General features: G+C 36.5%; 1 protein-coding gene across 4 annotated transcripts in view; it reads left to right on the top strand.

Annotated features, from left to right (window-relative positions):
- Positions 1-24,670, top strand: part of ASAP1 (ArfGAP with SH3 domain, ankyrin repeat and PH domain 1) — a 144,056-nt gene that overhangs the window by 98,228 nt on the left and 21,158 nt on the right. For all 4 annotated transcript variants that reach the window (XM_064397184.1, XM_064397158.1, XM_064397175.1 and 1 more), the window contains 10 exons: positions 645-693; positions 6,339-6,502; positions 8,036-8,169; positions 9,215-9,306; positions 9,850-10,036; positions 12,457-12,542; positions 14,094-14,209; positions 16,388-16,455; positions 18,283-18,390; positions 19,721-19,949. In XM_064397184.1, coding sequence (XP_064253254.1) covers positions 645-693; positions 6,339-6,502; positions 8,036-8,169; positions 9,215-9,306; positions 9,850-10,036; positions 12,457-12,542; positions 14,094-14,209; positions 16,388-16,455; positions 18,283-18,390; positions 19,721-19,949 — 1,233 coding nt within the window. The remainder of the gene's footprint in view (positions 1-644; positions 694-6,338; positions 6,503-8,035; positions 8,170-9,214; positions 9,307-9,849; positions 10,037-12,456; positions 12,543-14,093; positions 14,210-16,387; positions 16,456-18,282; positions 18,391-19,720; positions 19,950-24,670) is intronic.

Here is a 24,670-nt window from a genome sequence, read left to right as displayed (position 1 = left end):
TTCTTTGTCTGAAAACTGGTATTGCCTTTTCTTCTCAGCATTAAAGCTCCTGTGGTTCCCCTTCTTCCCATTTTGGTGTTGTACAGCAGCTATTTGTATCCAGTCTGGTTTTAAAAACTCTTTTGATGAATCAACTTAGTGTTTTCAGACTTTACAGAGTATTAACCAACAAATAGTTCCAACATTCTATATTGAAAAGGACAGTCTGGGAAACTTTTGTTTGTGGGAGATAATAGCCACTTCATGTTTTCATCTGTTGGTTAGTAAAACAATTTTCTTGGCTCAACTGGAGGGAAAAACTATATAAAAGGAACAAAATAATTTTACCCTCTTCTCCTAATTATATTTCAGTTTTGACTTCTGAAAGGGTAAGATTTGATCCATGTGTTTATTTTTCTTTATTATTTCAAAACTTAAGACTTTTAAAATACGTAAAATTGGTGTGAATCAAAATTTACAGTTTCATCTTCCTTTTTTCTTTTTTTTAAAATTATTATCCATAGCTATGAATAAAGGATTAATGATACATTTTAAGAGAAATTTCTCTTGAAGGCTTTAGCTGCCAAATAGGTTTTAGTACCAAGTATGTAGACACATTGACTTTTATCATGGGCCAAATGAAAAGATGTATTTCTTTATTTCAGATAACAGAACTTACCACTTTCAAGCAGAAGATGAGCAGGAATACGTAGCGTAAGAATGTTTACATTTTTTCAAGTTTATTTTGCCAATATAGATGTGTAAAATTACACATAACAGTGGAAATAATTTTCTCAGCTAATGCATAAGTAGTGCCTACTGTCTCTTTTTTTCTGCTGTTATGAATCTAAATGTAAACTATTTTGTGTCACACTACAGAGCTCTTTTAAAACCTAGTAACATTAAAACTGAAACTAAACCAAACCCAACTAACCAAACCCCATTTAGATTGTTTATCCTGCCAGTACCTGGTTTGTGTGAAGTGCTTGGGATGATATTATAGAACAGATTATCAGGATTCAAATGAAATATTTTTAAATTATTCTGAAATCCTCCCTGTCAGCCCTGTTCTGCAGTTCCTTCTTTTCCTCTTGATCCTACCTTTTCCTTGAAATTAAACATAATAAAGAGATAAAAGATCTCCATATGACACATAGAAAATATCTACATGCAGTGTATTTTTTCTTCTGTAGGCCTAGAAATAAATGGCAAAGCACATCTCTGAGATTTGTGTCCTTCAGAATCCAGGAACTTGCTTCATTTAATGCAGGCTTCCAATTAGATTATTTCCTTTCAAACAGTCTTTCTTCCTACTGCATCAGAATTATTTCCTGAGAACCACATATCACTGGTTTTTCCTCCTATGTCACCTATGTGTGTTGTGCATGTAGTCTAATGCTCAACACCCAAAAGTTCAAGGAATAAAGTTACTACTGAAGAGGACAGCAAAGGCTACCTCATTCTTTCCTTAAATATCCACATTCTAGTAGAAGACTCTGTTGCTCCATGTGTATTTTAAAGGTAGAGGGCATGTTTGTAGGGTGTTTCACTTGTTTGGTAGTCTTGGGTGGCAGTGGCATTGACAGCTCAACCTTGGGAGTCATGGGTGAAATAAAAGGGCTGAAGAATTCTTTGTTGTGCAGCTATTTCCTTCTGGGCTTCCACAGCTTTATGTTGGCTCTTACAGTGCAAAGCTGACTTGCTAGTCATGATTACTCCATTCATCCTGGAACTTAATTATTCTAGTAATTTTCTTAGTCAAAAAGAAAAGACTGTTATTTCTTATGAGTCATAAGTTTTTAGTACTCTGCCATAAATTTTTTTTTTCTGTATTAGTTAGTTTAACAGGTAAAGTGGTTTGTTTGTGTGTTTGTTTTTTTTTTTTTTTTTTTTGTCTTAACACATGAGCAAGGTAGGGGAAGAATAAATTAGCAGTATCCTTCTTCTGAGAGGCAGATGAATAAATTCAGTTTAGCAGGCTGCCTGTTGTACTGTTTTGAAATTCCAGGCTGGTTTTATTTCCTATTAGAAACACTGAAATTTTGTTTATCACTCTAAAGTCAAGTGGTTGAGAAAATTAATTACTTTGGAATACAGAACTTTAGAATATCTCAAGTTGGAAGCGACCCTTAAGGATCATTGAGTCCAACTCCCTGCTCCTCCCACAGCTGCCTACAACAAAATCATGTGACTAAGATGTCCAGATGCTCCTGTAGCACTCACAGGGTTCCTGGCCATTTCCCCAGGGAGCCTGTCCAGTGGCCAGTCACCCTCTCAGTGAAGAACCTTTTCCTGGTGTCCCATCTGAACTTCCCCTGATGCAGCTTTGTTTCATTTCCTCGTGTCCTGTCTCTGGTCAGCACAAAGAGGAGTTCAGCCCCTCCTCTTCCTCTGCCCCCCTTGGGGAGCCAGAATGAGAGTAATTCTGCTGATGAGAAACTGCAATACAACCAAGTGTTCTGTTTTTCTTGTGCAGCCACTGAGTGGACCCTAAAAAGCTTTATTATCTAAGGTACCATGGGAACAGCACCCATGGACTTCCACCCTTGGTATTTAAGTTACATTGCTTGATGTAACTCCTCAGTTAAAATTGTCATCCTCTTGTTTCAATTCCTCCTAACTGGTATAGGTGTGCCTCTCTCTTGATCCTTTCCTCTCGTTTTTCCACACAGCTTTAGTGCTGCCTCTGTTCTGTCCTTTTTACTTTGTGAACCAATTGAAAATGTGTAAATAGATTTTCAAATCACCTTCCTTAGAGACTAATATCTAAATAGAGAAAAAAGCAAGATGTATTTCTTTCCATTCTAGTTTAACTGGTCTTGCATACATTTTCCTAGCAATCATTTTATACTGCTTCCATAACTAGCTCCTCAAACTAAATAATAATAATAATTTTTATAAGGGGATTTTTTAAAAAACACACATACAAGGCACTGTTATTTTCTGTTACCGGTTTATTACTGCTTCCCCTCAAACATTTCCTTCAGGCCAGTGCTTGCCTTGATTTTTTTTCCAGGCAGTTGTTGGTTGGCCTTTAATTATTGATCGACAGTCCTTAAGTTCTCAATGGATTATTAGTTTCTCTAGTAGATAAAATACAGTTGTTAGGGGGAAGTGGGATGTGGACAGTGTGTTTCTGTATGTGCATGTAAATACATATTTGTGTGTAGATTATAGGAAAAGTCACCTGATTTTTTTTTAACAAATACAATAATATTTGCTTTCTTTTTCTTTTATAATTGTGGAAAGGGCCAAACATACTCTGGTGATGAGCTTTGGGCTCTTTTCTACCCTGTTTTTGAAGGTCAGGAGCATATCCTTACCTGCAGGAAATGCCTGGATTATAAACAAAGCTAGATTTAGAAAGTTTTCTGTGAAGAAACAGACATCTGTTTCTAGTTCTCAGATATTTTTCACCTTGGAAAGACTGAGTCTGAAAGCATTGAAACTATCTGATGCTTCTTCCATACAAAGAAGTTATATATCAATATTTGAAAAATATTATGCAATTCTTGTTCTGATTATGCATTTACCTGGGAACAACAACAAGTGTTGCAATAGCAGTTGTCAGAAGAGACAGATAAATTTTTACTGCAAAATGAAAAAAAAAAAAGAAAAAAAACAACTATTAGACTGGTTCTTATTCCTCGGGGAGGGTTTTTTATTGACTTGAAAATACTGAAGCAAAATAAGAGAGATATGAGTGAAGTCTGGTCCATGCAAGATTATCGAACTCCTTCTATTTCCTGAAGAGATACCTAGGATGCCAGATTTTTTTTTAGCCTTATTTCTTCAAAACCATGAATCTTCAGCAAACCAAATGCCTTAAAGGGTGATAAGAAATTGCTGATATACAGAAAAAAAAGTTTAACAAATGACTAGACCACCTGTTTATTTTGTTAGGTAGAATAACATCACAGAATAGTTTAGGTTGGAAAAGACCTTTAATATCACTGAGTCCAACCATTAATCAAACACTGCCAAGCCCACAACTAAGCCATGTCCCCAAGTACCTCATCCACACATCTTTGCAAGCCCTCCAGGAATGGTGGCCCAACCACTTCCCTGGGGAATCTGTTCCAGTGCTTAAAAACCCATTTTGTGAAGAATTTTTCTCTAATGTCCAATGTATATGTCTGCTGGGACAACTTGAGGTCATTTCCTCTTGTCCTAAAACAAGAAGACAGAGCAATTCTGTGAGACTTGATTATTTTTTAAATAATTTGAAACACTACAAAGTATTACCAGAAGGTTTTTGACTATTCATTTGGCACTGGCAGTATTGTGAAATACTGACAGCAAATATTTTTTTTTTTTTTAAATCAAGGAAGAACAAAAAATACTAATAGTGATAAGAAAAAGAGATGAAGAGCAGTTAGAATGAGTTTTATAAACTATTAACATTTAGTTAACATTCCATCTTTACTGACTTGAATTGTTTCTTTTTGAGTGTGAAACCTGTCAGGAAGGCCTGGTGACCAACTGGGCACTTCTGGATAAGCAGCACCAGTCATTCAGAGATGTCTGTCCTTGTCCTTGTGCTTGTGGGGGAAGAGCTGCCACTGTGGTGCCTCTTGCTGTCCCTCACAGGTGCCCCAGTGCCAGTCCTGGACACAGGGTTCCTTCTACCTGAGCAAACACAACCAAAATAATGATTGCTTTGGCAGATTAGGTACTTGTAGTAAGGAAGTGATATAAAACTAACAGCTGGCTCAGTTGTGTTGTGTTTGTTTTAATTGCATCTAATAATTTTTTAATCATTACTGCTCAGTTGAGTTTTATTCAAATTCTGCCTTTTTAACAAACTAATCAAACTATAACTCCAAAAAAAAATTACCAACAGTGTCGGAATAAATGTTGTTTGAGTTTAATTATTATTTTACTCTGTGTATTTAACCAAACTTTGTTATAATATTAAAAACGAGACACCATTGCCTCTTTTTTTTTAATAACATGTGAGTTTCATAATTAAAATTGCAGAAGAATGCCCTCTAGTGTGGGTTCTTCTCATGTAATGAGAAAGATTAATGTACCTTCATTGTTTTCAGCATGTAAACTTTGGAGAAATTTGTGCTCAAGGCTTTCAATTTCTCTTTTACTCTTAAGGTTGATTTTTAAAAAATGTTATAGCATTTTAAGTACTACTTCCTAGATTATTTTCCGCACATAAAAATTGAAAAAAATGTGCATGCATATAATGTGGAATGCCCATATATTAGTTCAGGTTCTGAATCTGTCTTGTAAGATTACACACATAAATTTCCCTCTGAAATCCTTTAAAGCTAATCTTTTCATTGTTATTTTAGTGAGAAATCATGAATTTCAATCTGAAGTTCTCTTAGTTTGTTTAGATGACCGTAACCATTTCTGCACATTTCAGAATACCAATGATTGCAGAATATTGTAAACATGAAATGCATTGAGGACACTGCCAATTTACAACATTTCTGCATTAAAAACCAATAAAATATTTGCAGTAGATCTGAAATCATCTAAAGTCACTTTACCTGTGAGGATTTCTTTTTAAATTGCTCTTTTTTCTAAATCAGAATGCTGCATCTTCGATGTGCTTGGTCCTTAGTGGAACTGCTTTCCCCTCCTTACTTCCACATGGAGCACAGCAGCTGCTGAGAAGTTTTTGTTTGTTTTTAATTAAAACATTATGTGTAAGCAACAACTTGCAGAGTGATTGGAAGGGGAGGAAATATTGTCTGAGATACCATTAAAGAGTCTTGATTTCTTGCACTCAGCCGTTGCTCCTAAAGTTTTATTTTGGCTCTTGGTACTGTACTCTCCTGTCATGCTTTGCCCCTTGGTTGCCATGGCAGTTGTCATTAATTTGGGCTTGGCAGTTGTTATTCATTTGGGCTTTACAGTCTAATTCTGATTAATGCACAGAGACCTGCATTTAAAAGGCAACTAGACATCAACACATGCACTAGGGTGCTTGGTGTTTCCTGTGTGAAGAGAAAGATGTACACTGGAGAAAGCAGGGGTTATCATTTTCTCCAGGAAGGAGACTTTAGATTTTGGGCACCTTTTAAAGCAGTTAAATTTACAGGAGCTTAATTGCCCCTTTTATCTTCCACAACTTCTGCTTATTTAGAAAACCTGAAAACTTGGTTTTGTTCACCAAAGGGATGTTAGAATTAAGACTATTTCTCTCTTCTCGTTCTTAGTTATCTTTTCTCAAATCTTTTCTTTTTGTCCCTCACTTTTCCCCCTCTTCATTCTTTCCCACAATACAATCCTTTCCTGTAGTCCCACTAACATTTTGTTCCTGGCAGGATTTCTACAGTTTATAGATTAACATGTATTTGCAAATGCAGATCTTCATTAAGGTCTTTATCTTGTGCTAGATGGATATCAGTGTTGACTAACAGCAAAGAAGAAGCATTAAATATGGCATTCCGTGGAGAGCAGAGCACAGGTGAAAACAGTTTAGAGGATCTGACAAAAGCCATTATTGATGACATACAGAGATTACCCGGAAATGAAGTCTGTTGTGATTGTGGCTCACCAGGTATCTCCATTTGTTCATGTCATCAACTTCTTGTTGGGAGCAAAGTAATTTCTTCAAAGAAGTATTTGTAGAGTGCAAACTAATTTTCTAAGTGATGTTTCTCGGTCTTCAACCTGTTTTTAAAAGAACAAATATGACTTTCCTACATTAGTTCCATTTAATTCACTAAAATATTTTTGTGTGTTGTCTGTGCTTACTTCCAGCAGTTCAAGCCCCTCTGGAGTTTGAACTGTTCTTGTTGCACTGTGTCTAGATGCTTGTTGCACTTGAATGGAAGTTGCTTGGCATCACTGATCCTGTGCATGCTACTAAGTAGAAGTGAGTAATATTTAGACAATGATTGTGGAAAAATTGACCTGGCCAGGATCTTGCTCTGAGGCTTTATCTTGACATGAGACTACTGGAATTGCAGCATCGTTTTCAGAGGTGGAATAAGTAGTCTTGTGCAAAGAATGAGACCCAGAGTTGAAATCCTCTCAGATAATATCTTCAGAAGTAAAGAGTTACAGGTCAGTTGTGTGGCACTCAGATCTTGAGAAGGGGCAGCTGGTCACAGTAGACTGAGCTGGTGTGGGACCTGTGGGAGCTGGCAGCTGCTGCAGCTTTCTCGTCAAAGGGACACTGCAAGAAGGTGATGCTCATTTGAAACTGAGTAGATTGTGTGTATCTTGCAGATGCTTGCTGATGCAGAACTGATCCAAATTTGAAATAGCTAGATAAAATTACAAACTGGGATATAATTATGTCAAATCCTGGAATTGGTTCTTTCAATTACTGCATTATGTAAAGCTATAGAAACTTCAGATTATAGTTCTCATTCATCTTTTAATTTGTGGTAAAGTTGTAAGCTTCACCTCTGTACTCCAGCTTGCTGCTTTAAAACTCTTGGCTTAATGCTTCAGCAGTTGCTATTTAAATTCAAAGAAGTGATTAATTTGTGCACAAAGTATGTCTGAAGCTTTTTCTTTTCCTTTAAAACTGGTCATGCTTCTTATGTAGCAATCGTAGTATAAAATCTATTCTAATATTACAATCAGATCTCCTCTATGACAGCATTTTTAAAGTTTTTTTTCCTGGACTAGCCAGCATTCCTCTAATTTTCTAAACATGCTGCTGTTCTACATTCTGGAAAGCACTATGATTAATCTTTTATGATGGACTATTTAAAATTTAAGAAGTAAATTTTAAAACTTCAGAGGCTGTCAAATTTAGGAGATCTGTTACTTTTAAAAACAGGAAGTAATTTGTACAGAAAACAAATATGAAATGTATTGAAATACATTCATTCAGTATGACTGAATAAGTCTAATTTCAATGCCTTTGGGTCTGTTCCTAAATCTGAAAAACTGCATTCCATTGGTAGCAATTTGTGGTTAAATTTGCACTAGAGTTTGGAGAAAAGTATGTAATGTTCTTAGTTTATTTTCATTCTTTGAAACATTAAATAAGGAATCATTTCAGAACACATCTCTTACCACCACTGCAAACCTTTTCTTGGACATTGATTAAATGCTTTGTTTTTCATTTGTGCAGATCCAACATGGCTTTCAACTAATTTGGGCATTTTAACCTGCATTGAGTGTTCTGGAATACACAGAGAAATGGGTGTCCATATTTCTCGAATCCAGTCTTTGGAATTAGACAAATTAGGAACGTCTGAACTCTTGGTAAGTTTCTTTATTTTTTATTGGGTTTTTTTAGTCAAATATTGATATATATGTAGGAAGCACCAAAATGTACAAGTTGCCATTAATCTTTTTCAGGGAATGTGTTTTTGCAGAATTTTTTCTTCATATTTCTGTAGATATTTTAGAGGTGCATGGTTATATATTATTATATATTATTGGTGCTCTTGTTACTTCTCATTTCATGTCCTGAGGTATTGCAGAGTGAGTATTGATACCCATTCTAATTATTGCCATCAGAATTTTGCTCTCAATAGCTGATCTTGACCCAAAATCATGGCAGTCTAAAAGCTCCTGGGATTTAAGACGTGAAGCTAATTTGACTTGGCAAGGGAGAATGACTGTTGCTAATTCTGAAAGAAAAATATTGGAGGAATCTTAATTTGATGAATGAAATCATGTAATATTGAAGTTATGAAAGGAATATGATGTGTGAATACCAAAAAAAAAGAAAATAAAATAAACAAGTGAAAAAGAAACAGTTGCAGTAGTTTTATCTCCCTAGCTGTGTTTGGCCTGAAAGAAGACACTTGTTACAGAAATTTTGTGAAGGAAAAATTGAGAGAATATGTAAGGCTGATTTGGATTTGGATATAGGTTCAACTTTACCACTTTCTCTCTTCATAAAATATTGAGGTTTTTTGCAAAGTTACAAGTAATCTAAATCAAATTTTAGTAAGTGTGATCTTCAGTAGGACTGAGCTTCTTTCCCAAAGCAGCTTCCTGATCAGTGTACCAGAACCACTTCACTGTTCATGCTGCTGGTTCCTCATTCTGGTTTTGTGTTGGAGGCAGATTGTCTTGAAATGCAAATAATTTTGTGACTGTGAAGTCTATTGTACAAGTTCTGGAATAATAGAAACATTTTCTTTCTTTTTAATTGCTCTGTATCTGCATGTAATCATTGGGCTTTAATTTTTCAGTCCTGTGTTTTCCATGTTTTATAAATAGTGTGGAAAATGCAGATTGTTAGGTTGCTGTTAGACCCCAAAAGTCCTCACCTTATTTATTCTTTTTCTTATCTCAGCTGGCCAAGAATGTAGGAAATACTAGTTTTAATGATATTATGGAAGGGAATTTACCTAGTCCTTCGCCTAAACCCAGTCCATCAAGTGATATGTAAGTACTGAATCTTTAAACTCTCTAAGTTTTCTGTGGAATGTATCTTAATGTAAATTGTCTTAAACATTAGCCAAGCCAGGGGAAGGCATGGATGGTTGGACTAGAGGTTTTTATTCCCACTGTGGAGCTTCTTAGAAGTTCAGTCTCCAGTCATACAGTCACATTTTACTACCTCAGCTTCCCTGTGTATAAAATTCTTAGTTTGGGTTTCTTGAATGGTTTTGAGTTTTGTAGTAAACCCTCAGATGATAAACACAGTGGAGTAAATGACACTAGCTCTGCTTTTTCTTTGGTCTTAGTCCCCACAATCAGAGTAATTTTTGTATATAACAAGAAGACAGGATAAAACTGGCAAAATTCCATATTTGGGGCTTGTTTGCAAGCAAGACATGCAGTGTAACAATAAATAACACACTTTTTATCAGATAGTTTTCTTCTTCCCTTCTCAGCTTCCAAGTTAGACAAGGTGATTTTAAATTATAATCATTGACCCATTTTTCTAAAAATTTCTAAAGCAAGCTCTATTTTCACACCCCACAGGACTGCACGTAAAGAATTTATCACTGCTAAATACGTAGATCATAAGTTCTCCAGAAAGACTTGTGCATCTGCAGCAGCTAAACTGAGTGAATTACTTGAGGCTGTCAAATCCAGGGATTTACTTGCACTAATTCAAGTCTATGCAGAGGGGGTAGAGCTAATGGAGCCACTGCTGGAGCCTGGACAGGTAAGCTGATCAGGTAAACAATTACTATTTTAAATCATGTGCATTTGTAAAGTGCACAGCAGCTGAGGCTGCTACTTTAGATGGTAAAACAAAAGAAATGACAGTAAAAATGATGGGATTTTTCTTCCTTTCCTTAATGTTGCATCCTTGTGGGGAGGGAAAAGAGCACGTTATTTTTCATCATCAATTCATCTAAAGGAGTGTGAAATGCAAAAGTCATATCATACTCTTTTTTGGTGCCTCTATAGTGTGTTGAAAAGCACCTGTTCTGCAGTGTGTCTCTTTTAGAAAAGTCCCAAAGAACAGACTTCATAGCCCAGGGTCACCTGGTACTACATACAGTACCATGCCTGCTTTTAAAATAATGGCTGAAGGAACACATTAGTGAATGTCTGCAAGTCTCTGTTTACTGTAGACAAGGAAAGAATAAATCTCATTACTTCAGAGCTTCTGATGAGACATTTACAGAAGTACAGTTTCTTTCATCCTGGAAGATTCTTTTGTGTTGTGTGTATATCAAGTCACGAGTACTTGATCTTTCTTCTGAAATCAGTAACAGTTTTTGAAAAAATTAGTCCAGGTTCACCTTAATTAGCCATGGACAAATGTAAATTATGAGCAAAGTAACCTTTTTTTTTGATAATAGTTAATTGATGCCAATTAACCACTTGCTCAGCAACGTTTCATCCCAACCTGGAGACATATCAGAGAATGTTTTCAACAAGTTGTGTGAAAATAGCTACATTGGCAAAGGACTCAGTGCCTGTCTGTGTTCAGTTTAAAGAATAAGTTCAGTATAGTCTCAGCACCTGAGCTATCACAGAGTGCTTATCATGGAAACACATTACAAATTCTCTGACTGCAAGGTCAGCTTTCTGTATTTGTCATCCACAGCAGTTTCCACAGAATTAGCTCCTCAGTTTTCCCAGCTATTACAGGCTGTGATAGCTAGAAAGGCGTGAGCACCAATTGAAATGTGGTTTGCAGTTAGGATATTTATAGCTGCATTCTCCTCTTTACTATCAGTGTAAATTCTCTGATATTTAATAAAATAGTATTTTTAAATTAGGACTTTAATTCTGAGTATATATACTGTAATATGCTTTTTTAATTGTCCTTTTGATCAATAGGAGTTAATGAAATCTAAATTTAGATTAACGTCTAGTGCAACTTTTAAATTGAAATAAACAGCATTTCTGTTTCTATTTCAATGCATTAATTCATATGATATGTATAGAAAATAAAGTGTGATTCAATTCAAGTTAGACAAGGAGAAACCTTGTTTATGGGGAAATGCCCCATGCACCAACTTTATGCTGGGAACCACCCAGTTCTGCCTAAAGAGACCTGGGGGTCCTGATGGACACCAAGGTGAACCTGGGCCAGCAGGGTGCCCTTGTGGCAGAGGTGACAGTGGCATTCCAGGCAGTGGGGACACATTGCCAGCATGTGAAGGACAGTGATCCTTCCCTCCACGCAGCACTGGTGAGGCCACAGCTGCAGTGCTGTGCCCAGGTCTGGGCTCCCCACAACAAGAGTGACTTGGACATGCTGGAGAGGATGCAGTGAAGGGCCACAAACATGTCTGGGAGCATCTGGAAAGGCTCAGAGATCTGGGACTGTTCAGGGGCATCTCATCATTGTATGGAAATCCCTGCAGGGAGGGTGGAAAGAAGATGGAGCCCAGTGGTGCCCAGTGATGGGCCCAGAGGCAATGGCACAGACTGGAGCACAAGAGGTGCCCTCTGAACATCAGGAAACCTTTTTGTACTGTGAGAAGGACCAAACACTGGCACAGGCTGCCCAAGGATATGGAGTCTCTGTGCTTGGAGATAATGTCCCAGTTGCCCAGGACCATGTCCAAAGCCATCTGGACATGGTCCTGAGCAACTGGTCCTCAGTGGCTCTGCTTGGGCAGAGAGATGCTTGGTCTACATGACCTTCACAGGTTCTTTCCAACTTCAACTGTTCTGCAAATCTGTAAGAGTTTTAAAGTATGTGGGAATGAGATTTTTGTAATGCTGTTTTTGTATGAAATAATGCTGTGACTTTGCTTGGTGCTCACCAGGCCGTTGTAAAGCAGCAAGTACTGCAAACTTACTCGGTATTCCTTGACAGGATCCCTTTCAGTTACTGGTAGCTAAAATGGTTAAAGGCTCCTCAGGGCTGTTCCATCCAGCTGGGAAAATTGAAAATTTGATTTAGGAAAGCTGAGATGTCAGGAAGTGTAATGCCATTTTCCTTTGAAGCACATGGTGTTTTTTAGAGATAAAAAAAGGCAATAATAGTTTCCATCATAATTTCCCAATATTTTTCATTTGAAAGACTTGTAAAGAGTGAATGTGCTGTATCTCATAGGTCTGATATACAAGTTCTGCAGAAATAAGACAGAAATCTAACTTCTGTTTACATGTGTTTAGGAGCCAGGTGAAACAGCACTTCATTTAGCAGTCCGGACTGCTGACCAAACCTCTCTCCATCTGGTTGACTTCCTTGTACAAAACTGGTATGGATTGCTGACTTTTCATTCAATTGTACATGACAGTTATGGATGTTTGAGTTATCCTGGCAGTGCTTTGGACAGTGTTTGCTCATCACTTGTTATCTTTCTCCTTAGATATGTTTCAAAAGAGAATAGTTTAGTACTTTTGAGTTGACCATTGTGCTCCTGATCAGTAGAGAGAGGGAAAGATGTGTAAATCAAAAACATTGAAAGCAGTTAGACAAAAAATAGGATGAAAGGGAAAAGTCTGTAGTGCACGAGAGAACATTGATTTAGAGCACATGATGACATGAAGCCATACAAACTAATAGTTCAGGTACGGGAGGGATGGCAGGTAAATGTTTCAAATACAGGACACATGCAAAGGAATCGTAAGAGTAGAAAGCAAGGATCTTTCTCAGAAAATTATGAACAGATGCTAGATTGACTTTGAAAAAGATGTTCCAATAGTTCATAAACTGTATTAAAGCTATTGAGAGCATCAACTTCATTAGTAATTTTCAATATCTAGTTTATTGGCTGAGTTGTTCTTTGTTGTCAAGAGATGTGTTCATAGAAGTAAAAAACCTTAATGACAAATCTGAGTGCTGATTATAGGAGAGTGTTATTAAAGTAACAAATGAAAAATAACATTCCAATATTTTCAAGCTGTTTGAGATCATAATTTGAAAAATGTTTTAGAAGCCCAAATTACTATTTTTGGTATTATTAAAGGATTTTTTTTATTTTTATGGATGATTATTTAGAATAATTTTTTTTTTGTTATTAAGCTTCATAACTTCTTCAGACAGCTGTAATCTTTTGTGTGTTTCTGTCTGCTGTGTGTTTTTTTGTGGCAGTCTCAAATTTAAGAGCATCTTTATAACCCTGTGGGCTCTTACTGTCCAATATGGGTAACACTAGGAAAAGCTGTCATCTCCTGAGCTTTGCTCTTCTGGTATTTGAAAATATTTTATTGTTCCTAAAATGTCAGTAACAGTTTTTGAAAAACCTGGGTTTAGAAGTTGAAAACTGAAGGAAGTACAGTTTTCAAAAACCCCTGTGATCCCCTTTGCTCATCTGGTTTTTCCCTAACTCGATGTGTTGTCCTTACATTCCTTCTTACAACTCTTCTGTTCATTCTCACAACTGTCCTCTTGATAGTTCCTTGACTGCATGGGATTTATTAACCTATTTTAACTGTATCAGAATTATGCAGATATTTCTATTGGGCAAATTTAGCGTGTTTGAAAAAAGAATTACAGTGAAGTGGCAACTGGCATGACCTTAGAGAGGTCTAAGTTTGTCTCTCTGAGTTTCACATGTTCAGTTTTTTGAATGAACATCTGTAGATTTTCAGTCCTTTTCAATCACAGCTCAGGTATTTCCAGTGTCCTTGGAAGAATTCTGAGTAGTCTTTGAAAGTTATGTTTGATTTAAATATTTTTTTGTCCTACTTCATATTTGTCCAGTAAAGTTTTTATTTATATGGATGCTAGATCTGAAATTAATAGCACAGCTACTATACTCTTTTTGATTGTTTGTTTTTTTGGGTTTTGTTTTTTTTTTTTTTAGTGGAAACCTGGACAAACAAACAGCATTGGGTAATACAGTTCTACACTACTGCAGTATATATAATAAGCCTGAGTGTTTGAAATTGCTTTTGAGGGGGAAGCCAACTATTGATGTAGGTAAGTTCATTATTTAAAACCAGGAAATACAGATTTCCTATAATTTCTTCCCATTATTTTAGCCACTTCTGTTTATTTCTCTGTGGTAAGTAACCTTCTAAAATAAAACTGTGGTGAAAGATGAAGACCTTGTCAACAGCAAGCAAATATTCAGTCAAGAAATTGAATTCTTAGAAGATAATAGTGACAAAAATTTCTAATATGAAATACTAATGGCAAACCCTAAGCAGAGTTCAGAGTTCTGTTTCTGGCCCATTTTAAACTGCCTGGAATTTAGGTTCATTGTTTATGCTAGAACTTGTATTTTATAATGCTTCAAATGTTTAATTCCACTCTTAGGTACGTGGGCTTTATGTACACAGCACTTCATTCTTCTGTTGTTATCAATGGAATCTGATGCTGTGGTTTCACCCAGCACACCCCAGCCAACACTGCCACTGATTAGGGAGGGGAGACCATCCAGAGAACAAGACTAATTGTGAGCAAACAGAGATTCCATTTTCAATTAGACTTTTGGTATTATGACAAACGAACTGATAGGTGTAACACTTGCTGTACCTGTGTCTCACACAGGTAGGTGCAAAGAGAGGCTGGAAGGCAGCTGAGAAAGCTGATCCCATTTTTCCTGAGTTATGAAGGTACCCCGTGAATCCAGCTTGATAGGCCCAGGAGTTAAATGTGATCAGCATGTCTGTGAAACATTTACATTCAGTCAGTTTGTGGTATAGGAGAGAAGTGTTTTTTAACAGCTGATGCAAACTGGATTTTATTTCTCCCTTTTTCTTTATCACCATTGCTTTCCTCCACTGCCTGGTAAAGAACTGTTGTATAAACTGAAGTTCATAGTTTAGTGGCAGAAGTCACTGATTTCCTTTGCCTTTTTCTAGGCCTTAGAATATGTTCCAATATTATCACAAGTCAGATAATTTAATGTGACCATTTTTGGCAGTTACAATGGGAAACCTTTCTGGACAAGTTCAAGTCCTTCATTGGTCCTTCCATTGAACTTTCTCCTAAGTAGATTCCAGAGGAGTGTTCACACCTTTTTTGGTGGGAAAGAGGGTGCTGTGCTCTTTAAGTTGTTTGGTTTTTTTTTTAGTGTGGTCTCACATAGACTTTGAAATATGAAGTGTATACTTAAGAGTTGAAAGTTTGGAATTTATGTAGTCCTTAAGCTATCTGGGTGTTAATTTCACATTAGAAGTACTATGTTTTCATTCCTTTTCATATTGAACCATCTCTGATAGATTGTTCCATAAGTAAATCCTCTTTTTAGGGATCTGAATTCTTTCAAAGTCACAGGCCTTTCTAGAGGACTGCTTTGTAAATTCTAGGATTCCTAGCTGGTGTTCTCTGTGTAATACTTCACACTGACATTATAGATCTTAGTTTGATAATTTTCAGTTCCTGATCACAGAAATGCTTTACAATCTGGTTGTGCTGTGGAGCATTCTCTGTTCCAGGTCCATGGCATTTACTGATGTACTGTGAGAGTACATTTTACCTAGGGTTTATCCACATCAGATGTGGGAGTTGTTTTTGTTTACTGAGACTTGCTACTGAGCATCTGGGAAGGATTCCATTACATGCTGTGCCTGAGGACCTCCCAGCAGCTTCAGAAATCACCTTCTTTCTTACCAGGTGTTATTTTAAATTGTAAACCATTTTATAGCTTTGGTAAAGACAAAGCTAGAAAGTTTTAAATTTCTTTTTGCTCAAATGTCTTCAAATTAAGGCTTCAAGCCTCTACATATTAATCAAAGTAAAATCTGCTTGGATTAACAGTTACTTGGTTTTTTTTTTTGAATCTTAGAATTAGTTTTCTTTTTTGAGCCATTTTACCCTGCCTGCTTGCTTCTCCTGCTTATTCAGGTAAGAATTTTATTGGCAAAGGCACTGAGTGAAGAATGAGATGACTACATTTCTTTGCATTCTGTCCTAGGATGGTTAGGAGGGATTTGGGAACTGTTGCAGCAGATGCTACTGTTCAGAAAGAACCTGATGATACATGAAATGCATGAGGATTTAGAGTGGAATCTTAAAGAGCTGCAGCTGCTATAGAGGAAACAGACATTTTTGATCACTTTTAGAAGTTATTGTGCTACAAGTAATGAAATTCAATAAATTTTCTTGACACATCTCAAAGAATTGCTCTTTTTTGTATTGTTAATTTTGTAGTAAACCAGGCTGGAGAGACGGCTCTGGACACAGCAAAAAGAGTGAAGGCTGTGCAGTGTGAGGAACTGGTAAGAGCTGAGCCTGGGGGCAAAGGCAAGGGGGAATGTTTGCTGCTTTAAAAAATGTGATTTACTTAATATATCATTACCACTGTGTCTCACACATGGTATTGCTGCCAGCTGGCTGTGTGTTGATCTGAAGGCCCTACCACAGGTGACTATTTTCTTACCTAAAACAGAAGAGTAATTTTCTTTGTAACAGTTTAAGAAAAAGATCTTTCTTCTAGTGGCAGTACTTGTTATTTTAACCAGTGTATTTGAAGACCTTAAGTGCCAGAGGGTCAGATGTGTCAATAAATGCATTAGGAGATTTGGGCTTTATGACCTCAAAATTCTATTTTTTCTTTTTCCTAATTGTGATGATCTGAGGATATCTACTTTTGCTCTGCAGCTGATAATTTTCATGCCTTTCTTGTGACAATTGAAAGGTCTTGTCATGAATTAATTATTGAATAATCAAAAGACCTTGTCCTTCACAAATCAAAGAAGTGTTCCATGTTTCTGGGAATGCAAGTCAGCATTTTGGTGTGGTTGATAAGGTGGGACTCACTTCTCAGTTAATGCCATGTCTGCTGTGTAAGTAGGTGCTGTTTCCAGTGGTTTGACTATTTTGTCAGCTGGATCAAGCAGATCACCTGTGCAGCACACAGTTGGGATGGATTGCTTTTTTCTTTATAATATTCCTTTTAAAAAGTTACATCTGTCATTAATGTGGACCAACTGGCTGTGTTACAGAACAAACAGTCAAGTGGATTTTATCAGTGAGTTTATCTAGCAGTTAATCGTTTGGTTATAGTGATCCAAATTCTGTGAATACCTCACTGATTATTTCACTTAACTCTCATAGAGCATTTATGCCTTTTCTCTTTATTGCTTTTTTTTCTAATTTTGAAGAGGAAAATTATTTCTGCATTTTTTTCCAAAAGCAGCAATGAATTAAAAATGAAAAAGAAACATGAATGAGCACACTGTTTGCCATGGGCAGTAAAAAAAAAATACAAGATAAGTAACTAGGTGTTTGCATTATGATAGCTGTACTAAACTCATTTCTGTTGCATAACTGGAGTCTTAAGTGTGTAATTAAATTCAGTTTCAGCTCAGGTGGGTTCATGAATACTTACATAACTGATTGGAAATACTATCTTTATTCCAAATTTTATTTCAGGAAGAGGGTTGAAGGCACTCCTGAATCAACTACTATCAAGTAGACTACATTTTAAAGGATGTGAAGGACTAAGTAATGATGGAAAATCTAGGCATTGAAAAGGAGAATTTATGTCCTCAGAATAACCATTAAGTGCTCTATTAGGTTTTTTGCTGATCATGAGGTAGTTTTTTCTAAAGAATGTGAAATACATTATTTAGGCTGGCAAAGTCAAGGAATTTTGTGCTTAAGACATATTGCCCTCATCCAGGGAGAGAGAGGTAAAATATCCAAGTAAAGAGTAAATATTTTTTCATTTGATTTGAGTAAAAAGATTGTGATTTTGATGGGGCGGCAGCTCTATGTTCCAAAATTTATAAATAGGTTTTGCCTTTCCTTTTTGGAAGGGAGGGCTCCAGATAAATTCTGTTTCTGTGCATATACCTTCTCTTCTTGTCATCTTTTCAAATGCTTTTCAAACATGGTGCCTTCTGCCCATTTTGAGAAAATCTTTCCTATTTGTCTTTTAGCTGTTTTTCTATACCACAAACAAATGAGGGATGTTTGTTTGATCACCCTGCAATGATTTTACACTTCTAAGTATTCCAGTTTATTTCTTGCCATTACAAAACTAGCTTAGTTAACACCAAAAGAGCAGCAAGTACTTTAGCGAGACTTTTTATTTCTTTCAGCTTTCTCAAGCCAAGGCAGGAAAGCTAAATCCACATGTGCATGTGGAGTATGAATGGAATCTTCGGCAGGAAGAAATTGATGAGAGTGACGATGACTTGGACGATAAGGTGGGTGTGAATTCCTGATACAGCCTTGCACAAAAACTGCTTTCAACATCTCTGCTCCCTGGAAATAAGCAGTAATTAGAGACCCACTTCAGCCTTTCTTTTCTTACAGATATATTGGGGGGGATAAAACCTAATTCTGAGGTCTGTGTTAAAGACTGCCTAAGTGCCTTTGGAATATATTTTGTCAACCTAGTTATTATGGGCTGTTTCAGAAGTTTGACAAGACATACAGTATAATATAAGTCAGCAAATCTGGAATACTTTGTTGCTTTATCCTCTTCAGAATTCTAGGCTGTTAAATTTTAGCTGCAGGAAATCTAAAGCTTACATACTTATTTTTTTCCCATAAATTAATTAAAAATCTAGTTATTGAATAAATAACTCTATTTTTCACAAACCCTGCTGTGCTATTTGTTCCTGGGTTTTTTTTAAGAAGTAATGGGAAGGCAAAACTTGAGGGCATAGAATAATTGCCATCCTAGAGCATGTGAAAAATTAGCCTCAGTGTCCTACTTTAGCAAGTCAGTTAATTACTGTGTGCTCTATTTCTGCAATAAATGCGAATACACCTCCCCTATTTTATATGAGTGCCGCAGAAAGAAGTGTGGACAACTTCTCATTTTCTGTGACACTTGGGACTGAAAAATTCAGAAACCAAAGTAATTTGCATGTCCTCAAGGACAGCAGAGAACAAAATAATCATCTGTGTGAGGAGCCTCTGGAGGATGAGGGATGCTGTGCTGGAGATAATAACCTGAACCAGAGCTGCAGGGAAACAGATCGTGCTCCATATGCACCCATTAACATACAGCAGGCAAAAATTAATGTGTAAAATTTCTTCAAAGAGCAATTAGATGTGTTTAAAAAGAGCTGTATCATGGATTATATTGCTAGTTCAGGGACCAAATAAATCTGATCTATCAAAAGTGTTTGTTCATTTTTACTAGGCATAAGTGAGTATACTTGAGGATAATTGTCTAGTCTGAGTAATGTGCTATATTCCCTGAAAATTACTCTTAAATTCTAAAACTTGCCAGGCTTTTATTGGCATTTTATTTAGTATATTATTAGTGTGTATTTCCTGCCTTAATATTAAATCTAATTTTGTGTTCTTGATGATTTGTTGATGGTACACTCTTAATTTTCATTTAGAAGAGAGGACCTTTCAGGTTGAATTGCTGAAAAAGGGAGGAATGGGGGTTTATTTGTCAAACAAAGAAAAAAACTAGGCTCATGTTCACTAAATTATGTTCTGGTATGCTATTTTCCAAACATACTAACTATAATTAGTGTTTATAGCTGTATCATATATTTGTTTTTCTATTCACAGCCTAGTCCTATAAAAAAGGAAAGATCTCCAAGACCCCAAAGCTTTTGTCACTCCTCAAGCCTTTCTCCCCAAGACAAACTGACTCACCCTTCATTTAGCACTCCCAGAGACAAGCAAAGACTCTCCTACGGAGCCTTTACCAACCAGATCTTTGCTTCTGCAAGCACAGACTCACCCACCTCTCCAACGTCTGATGCTCCTCCTCTTCCTCCTAGAAATGCTGGCAAAGGTAAGTCTCTCTCCAAACCACACTTGCAAGCAGTGATTTTAACACTGTTGCCCTTCCTTTAACCAAGGACATTGTAATGTTTCAGGATACAGCATGTTCTTCTTATTGATGCAGTAGTGTGGTACAGTGCATGTTCTAAACTTAAAAGACCTGGGGGACACTTTGTAATAGATTCATTCATAACCCTGAACATGAATGGGTGAGGAATAAATTAATACTCTGCTAAATTAAATTCACGTAATTTTATGAGACTTACACCTGCAGTGGATTGTGATGGTTTGACCTAGATATCTCTAATCTTCAAGTTTGGAGGATATTTTTATGGATCAAAACTTTCTGCTGTATTATAATTTGTGCAGATCTACTTTTTAGGACAAAGAAACTTTTCATTCCTTTTTACATGTTTAATTTAGAAATTGATAAATTATGTTTTTATAGTAGACTTGGTAGAGAAATCTTTAGTTGTGATGAGGGTTACAATACATTTTAGCATTTCAGCAGTTATGCTGATGCTCCCTTTTGTTAGCACTATTTCATTTCTCACCTGGTAATTGACTTTGTTTAGGAAAAATGCAGAGGTGCTCTCACCATTCTGTGAAAGAGTAAAAGAGACAGTGTTGGCATCTTGGTTCAGATGCTGTGCTTAAGCACAACTGTTCCATCAGTCTTTGTCATGTACTGGCAACTTTCAAATGGATCCCTTGGCTCTCTCTCTTTTTTTCAAACAAACAGGTTTGTTTCCCATTATGAGGCAAAGCGATTTTGCCAGGGTTTACATTTTTCACATGAGATTTTGTAATCCATGTTTCCCTGGGGACTCAGTTGTATTCCTTGTAACTTCACTGTGTCAACCTGATTGTTGGCATTATGGGATTCTACTTTTTCTTTCCACTCTCCCATCCCTTGTACATGCTGTGGATTGCTCATTGCAAACGCAATGTACTGGCTTAGATGTTCCTTCATGACCTAGGATAACTTCCTTTTTTGTCATAAAGTTGCAAGACTTGGAAATTAATCACACATACCATTTCCTGAAGAAGGTTAATGAGGTTGTGTCTGGTATCTGTACACAGTGCTTAGTATGTTGTCAGCTTTCAACACATTTTAATGAACTTTATTTCTTTGTCAGTATATAGTGGAGCTCTCATACAGACTTACCTAGAAAATTGTCTTTATCTCCGGGAAAGGGGATATTTATATTTATATTTCATTCTAAATATGTATTTTGGTTTCTGAAATGTTAGGCATTTTCCTAGCTGTTCCTAAACAAGGACCAACACAACACCACACCAAAGCTACTTGGGAAGAATTGAGGTATTGAGCTTTCATGTGTTTTCATGTCAGAGGTTCTGCAAAGAAATCCTTAATTATATCACAATGAAATAATATTACAATTTCACAAAATTACCTTCTAATATAACATTAACTGCTTCATCGGAGTGGAAAATGTCAGATTCACTGGGTAAGTCAGAGAGGTTGAATGGAACTGCTGTTATGTTAAAGTCACTGTGCTTCTCTGCTTCAAACATGCTGAAATTCTACAGTTTGTTAGTGGTGCTGGAGTGGAGTTTTGGTTGATATCCACTCAACAATACTGTGAAATTAGAAACTTCTGTGGTATACATACCTGTGTTAAAAGTTGGGGGGAAAAGTGACAAATGCATAGGACAGTTTCAGTGTGGAAAGGTTGCTGTAGATGCATCATTTTGAGATGCACTTATGGTTCTTTTAAACTGTGCTGGTCCTTGTTATCCCCCCTCTTCCAGTTCTCAGATTATGTAAAAGAAATGAAGCAGAGATTCTCTACTCCCATAAGACACTATTGATACATCTGAGTTTTGATACAGTCAATTTTCTTTGTGTAGGAAAACATAAACCTGTAGAATTTTTCTCCTCTTTTGGATGAGAAGTAATAGAGTGTATTCCTTACATTGAGGTTTACACAACCTTACTTGTCAGATGTATTTTTTGTTTAGAAAGTTCATTTTAATATCATGTGTTTAAGATTATATGAAAATAGTGTTACTTTTTTCACTAAGCTCCCTAAACAGCAAAAGTAACAAAAGCACTGAATCTGTATTTAAATTTAAGCTTATCTTCTGTCAGAAAACAATCTGATCTTTGTCCCTGTGCTGCTGTGAGGCCCTGGCAGATAGCATGGGCCCCTGCTAGGACATGGAGTCTGCAGGGAATGGATAACAGGTGGATCTGCATTTTAGAAGGAGGCAGACAATTTTTAAGTTTCATAAGTTTTCATCCTTTGGGACATGCAGATGAAACTGTCTTTCCAAAACTTGTTTTATTTTTAAGAAAACCCCTTCATTGTAGCCCTCTCTTTCATTGCCCAGTGAAGTTCTGAGTAGCAAAGTTCTGTGTTGTTCCTGAGGGGCCACAGTGATCAGGAAGCTATCCACTGAACTTGTACTGGGGAGAGAAGGGAAGTTTAAAGTGATTTATGTAAGGCACATCACCCTTGCTCATGGTTTTCAGTGGACATGCTGGCTAAAAATAATTTTATAGGTACAATAGTTGGAGGAGGGGATGTGGGGAAGTTTTAAATTTCTCCACACATCATTATAATCCATGTCCAGATTTTTCATTTGATAACTTTTCAAAATATTCCTAAAAATTCTGGAACCTTCATGAATTTTTCTCCACACAGTCTCAATTGTGGATACACCTTACTTTCTGTTATCTCTGCTATAGATTTAAGTAATTCTCACAGAATAAAAAGTACTGAAGGAGTGCAGTGGCTGCCTGAGCCACTGAGCCAACCACTCTGCACCTTTTTCAATAGTTTATCTAAGCTTATTTAGAGTCAGCTTACTTCTGTTCTTAGTCATATCTTTAGCCTGTAATATTCTCAAAATCATCTTTTTTATTGCTCTTTTCAACTTATACCTGCATTATAGCTCCAGACATCTAGCAGGTCTTCTGCTTATTGTTTTACAAAAAGCTTTCAAAAAAAAAAAATCAATATTTAAGAAATTCTACGACTTGCCTCAGTAGCTAAATAAAATTTTGCACCACCTTCATTGCCAATCCAGTGTGGGAGTAATGTTGCTAACTAGCTTTGGAGAAGTGTTAGGCAGTCTAATCCAGGTTTCCTTGACTTCAGCTCAAAGCTAATTGATTTTAGTGGTTCTGCCTGTTTATCCCAGATGAGCATGGAGGTCAGGGATAAATTCTGTATCATGAAGTTAATTTGGGTCTTCAACACCTACAAGGCTGCATAGTTTGCACTGTCTCAGCTCTGATATGAGGTACCTAAAGCCAAAGGCACTTCCTTTGTGGTTCCAGTCCTCTGCTACTGCAGACACAGTCACATCATCTGCTCCTTCACTAGATCAGACTCTATTTCTAACCAAATTAGTCTGTTTGAATTTACTAGTAACTTCCAGAAGTTGTCTGACTGCCTTGTACACAAGATTAGAAATCTTGTTGGGTTCACTAAGTTACTTTGTGAGTGTACCAACATTGCCCTTTGGCTTTGGTGGTGTTTCTGTGGCTGGTGGCCATGCCAAGGTCCTGCCTGGGTGGAAATCGTACAGGTCTCCATGTCTGGGGTGTTACACTAAACAAACCAAGAGTATTTTACTTTATCTGATTGAAGAATATTTTCATTCTCCTGGGGTTCAAGTTATCCTTTCATCGCACTAACTCTTCTCTGTACCTTTGCTGTTTAAATCAGATTTCTGAAATACAACTGGCTGGAAGTGTTGGGACAGCAGTAAAATTTGCTGTTTCTGCTGGAAATGCCACATCAAAGAATCCTTTGGTCCTAGGGTTTTGTTTTTTTCCTGATTGTATCATACTGTGGCATGGCAGGCATTACACAGTCCCTGCTCATTTGCAACTGAAGTTCTTAATTTATAGCACAAATGTAGTTATTCTCATTTCCATTACCTCAGCCTTTGAGGTCATCCTGTTTCTTCTGAATGCTTGCAGGATTCTATACTTCTCTTGCTTATACTTGGAGACTTTTTTTTAAAATATTCTTATAAATGCGTTGCACATTGTGATTAAATAATGCTACTTATTCCACTAAGACTTTGTATTTTTTAACACCATAATAGGACTAGCTAGGGATTGCTGGTTTCATGGGCTCTTCTATTTCTGAATCAACCCAAACCAAAATTCTTTAGTATAATTTTTATCTTTTCTTTTCAAACCAAACCTTTTTTAAGCATTAATTATTTAATTTACTTCAAATACTAATGTTGAATCAATGTATATTCTTAGCTTTCTTATTCAGAGTGATCATGATCATTTTGTCTTTAATTATGCTCTTATTTTCACTGCTGAAAATATATTATACTGGGTAAGACAAACTGAAAAGGCTTTTAGTAATATCTATGCAATAAGTAACTCATGAGAAATTTAAAAATAAGGATAACAACACTTGTTAATGAAAACACTATTTTTAATATAAGCTACTTTCCTTTGCAGTGTCCATTCTACCTTTAGGAGAATTCTGTGTTTTCCCCCTATGTTGCATTAAGTGGTAAAAAAAATAGTTACACATGTGAAGTTTTTACACTGTAAACCCAGCATTTCTTGATTGAGTGGCAGCAGCTTTGCATGGTTTCACAAGTACTCAAGTGAATTGTTATTACACTAACTGCACAAACCCTAAAGGGCAAAGTACTACTAATTGCACATGTTATCCAGTTATTTACCTTAGTACAATAATTTTGAGATTATTTGATCTATTTACACAT

The sequence above is a fragment of the Passer domesticus genome, chromosome 1 (assembly GCF_036417665.1).
Source record: "Passer domesticus isolate bPasDom1 chromosome 1, bPasDom1.hap1, whole genome shotgun sequence".
Taxonomy (NCBI): domain Eukaryota; kingdom Metazoa; phylum Chordata; class Aves; order Passeriformes; family Passeridae; genus Passer; species Passer domesticus.
Note: the sequence above shows the minus strand (reverse complement) of the source record. Positions and strands in the feature narration are given on the sequence as shown.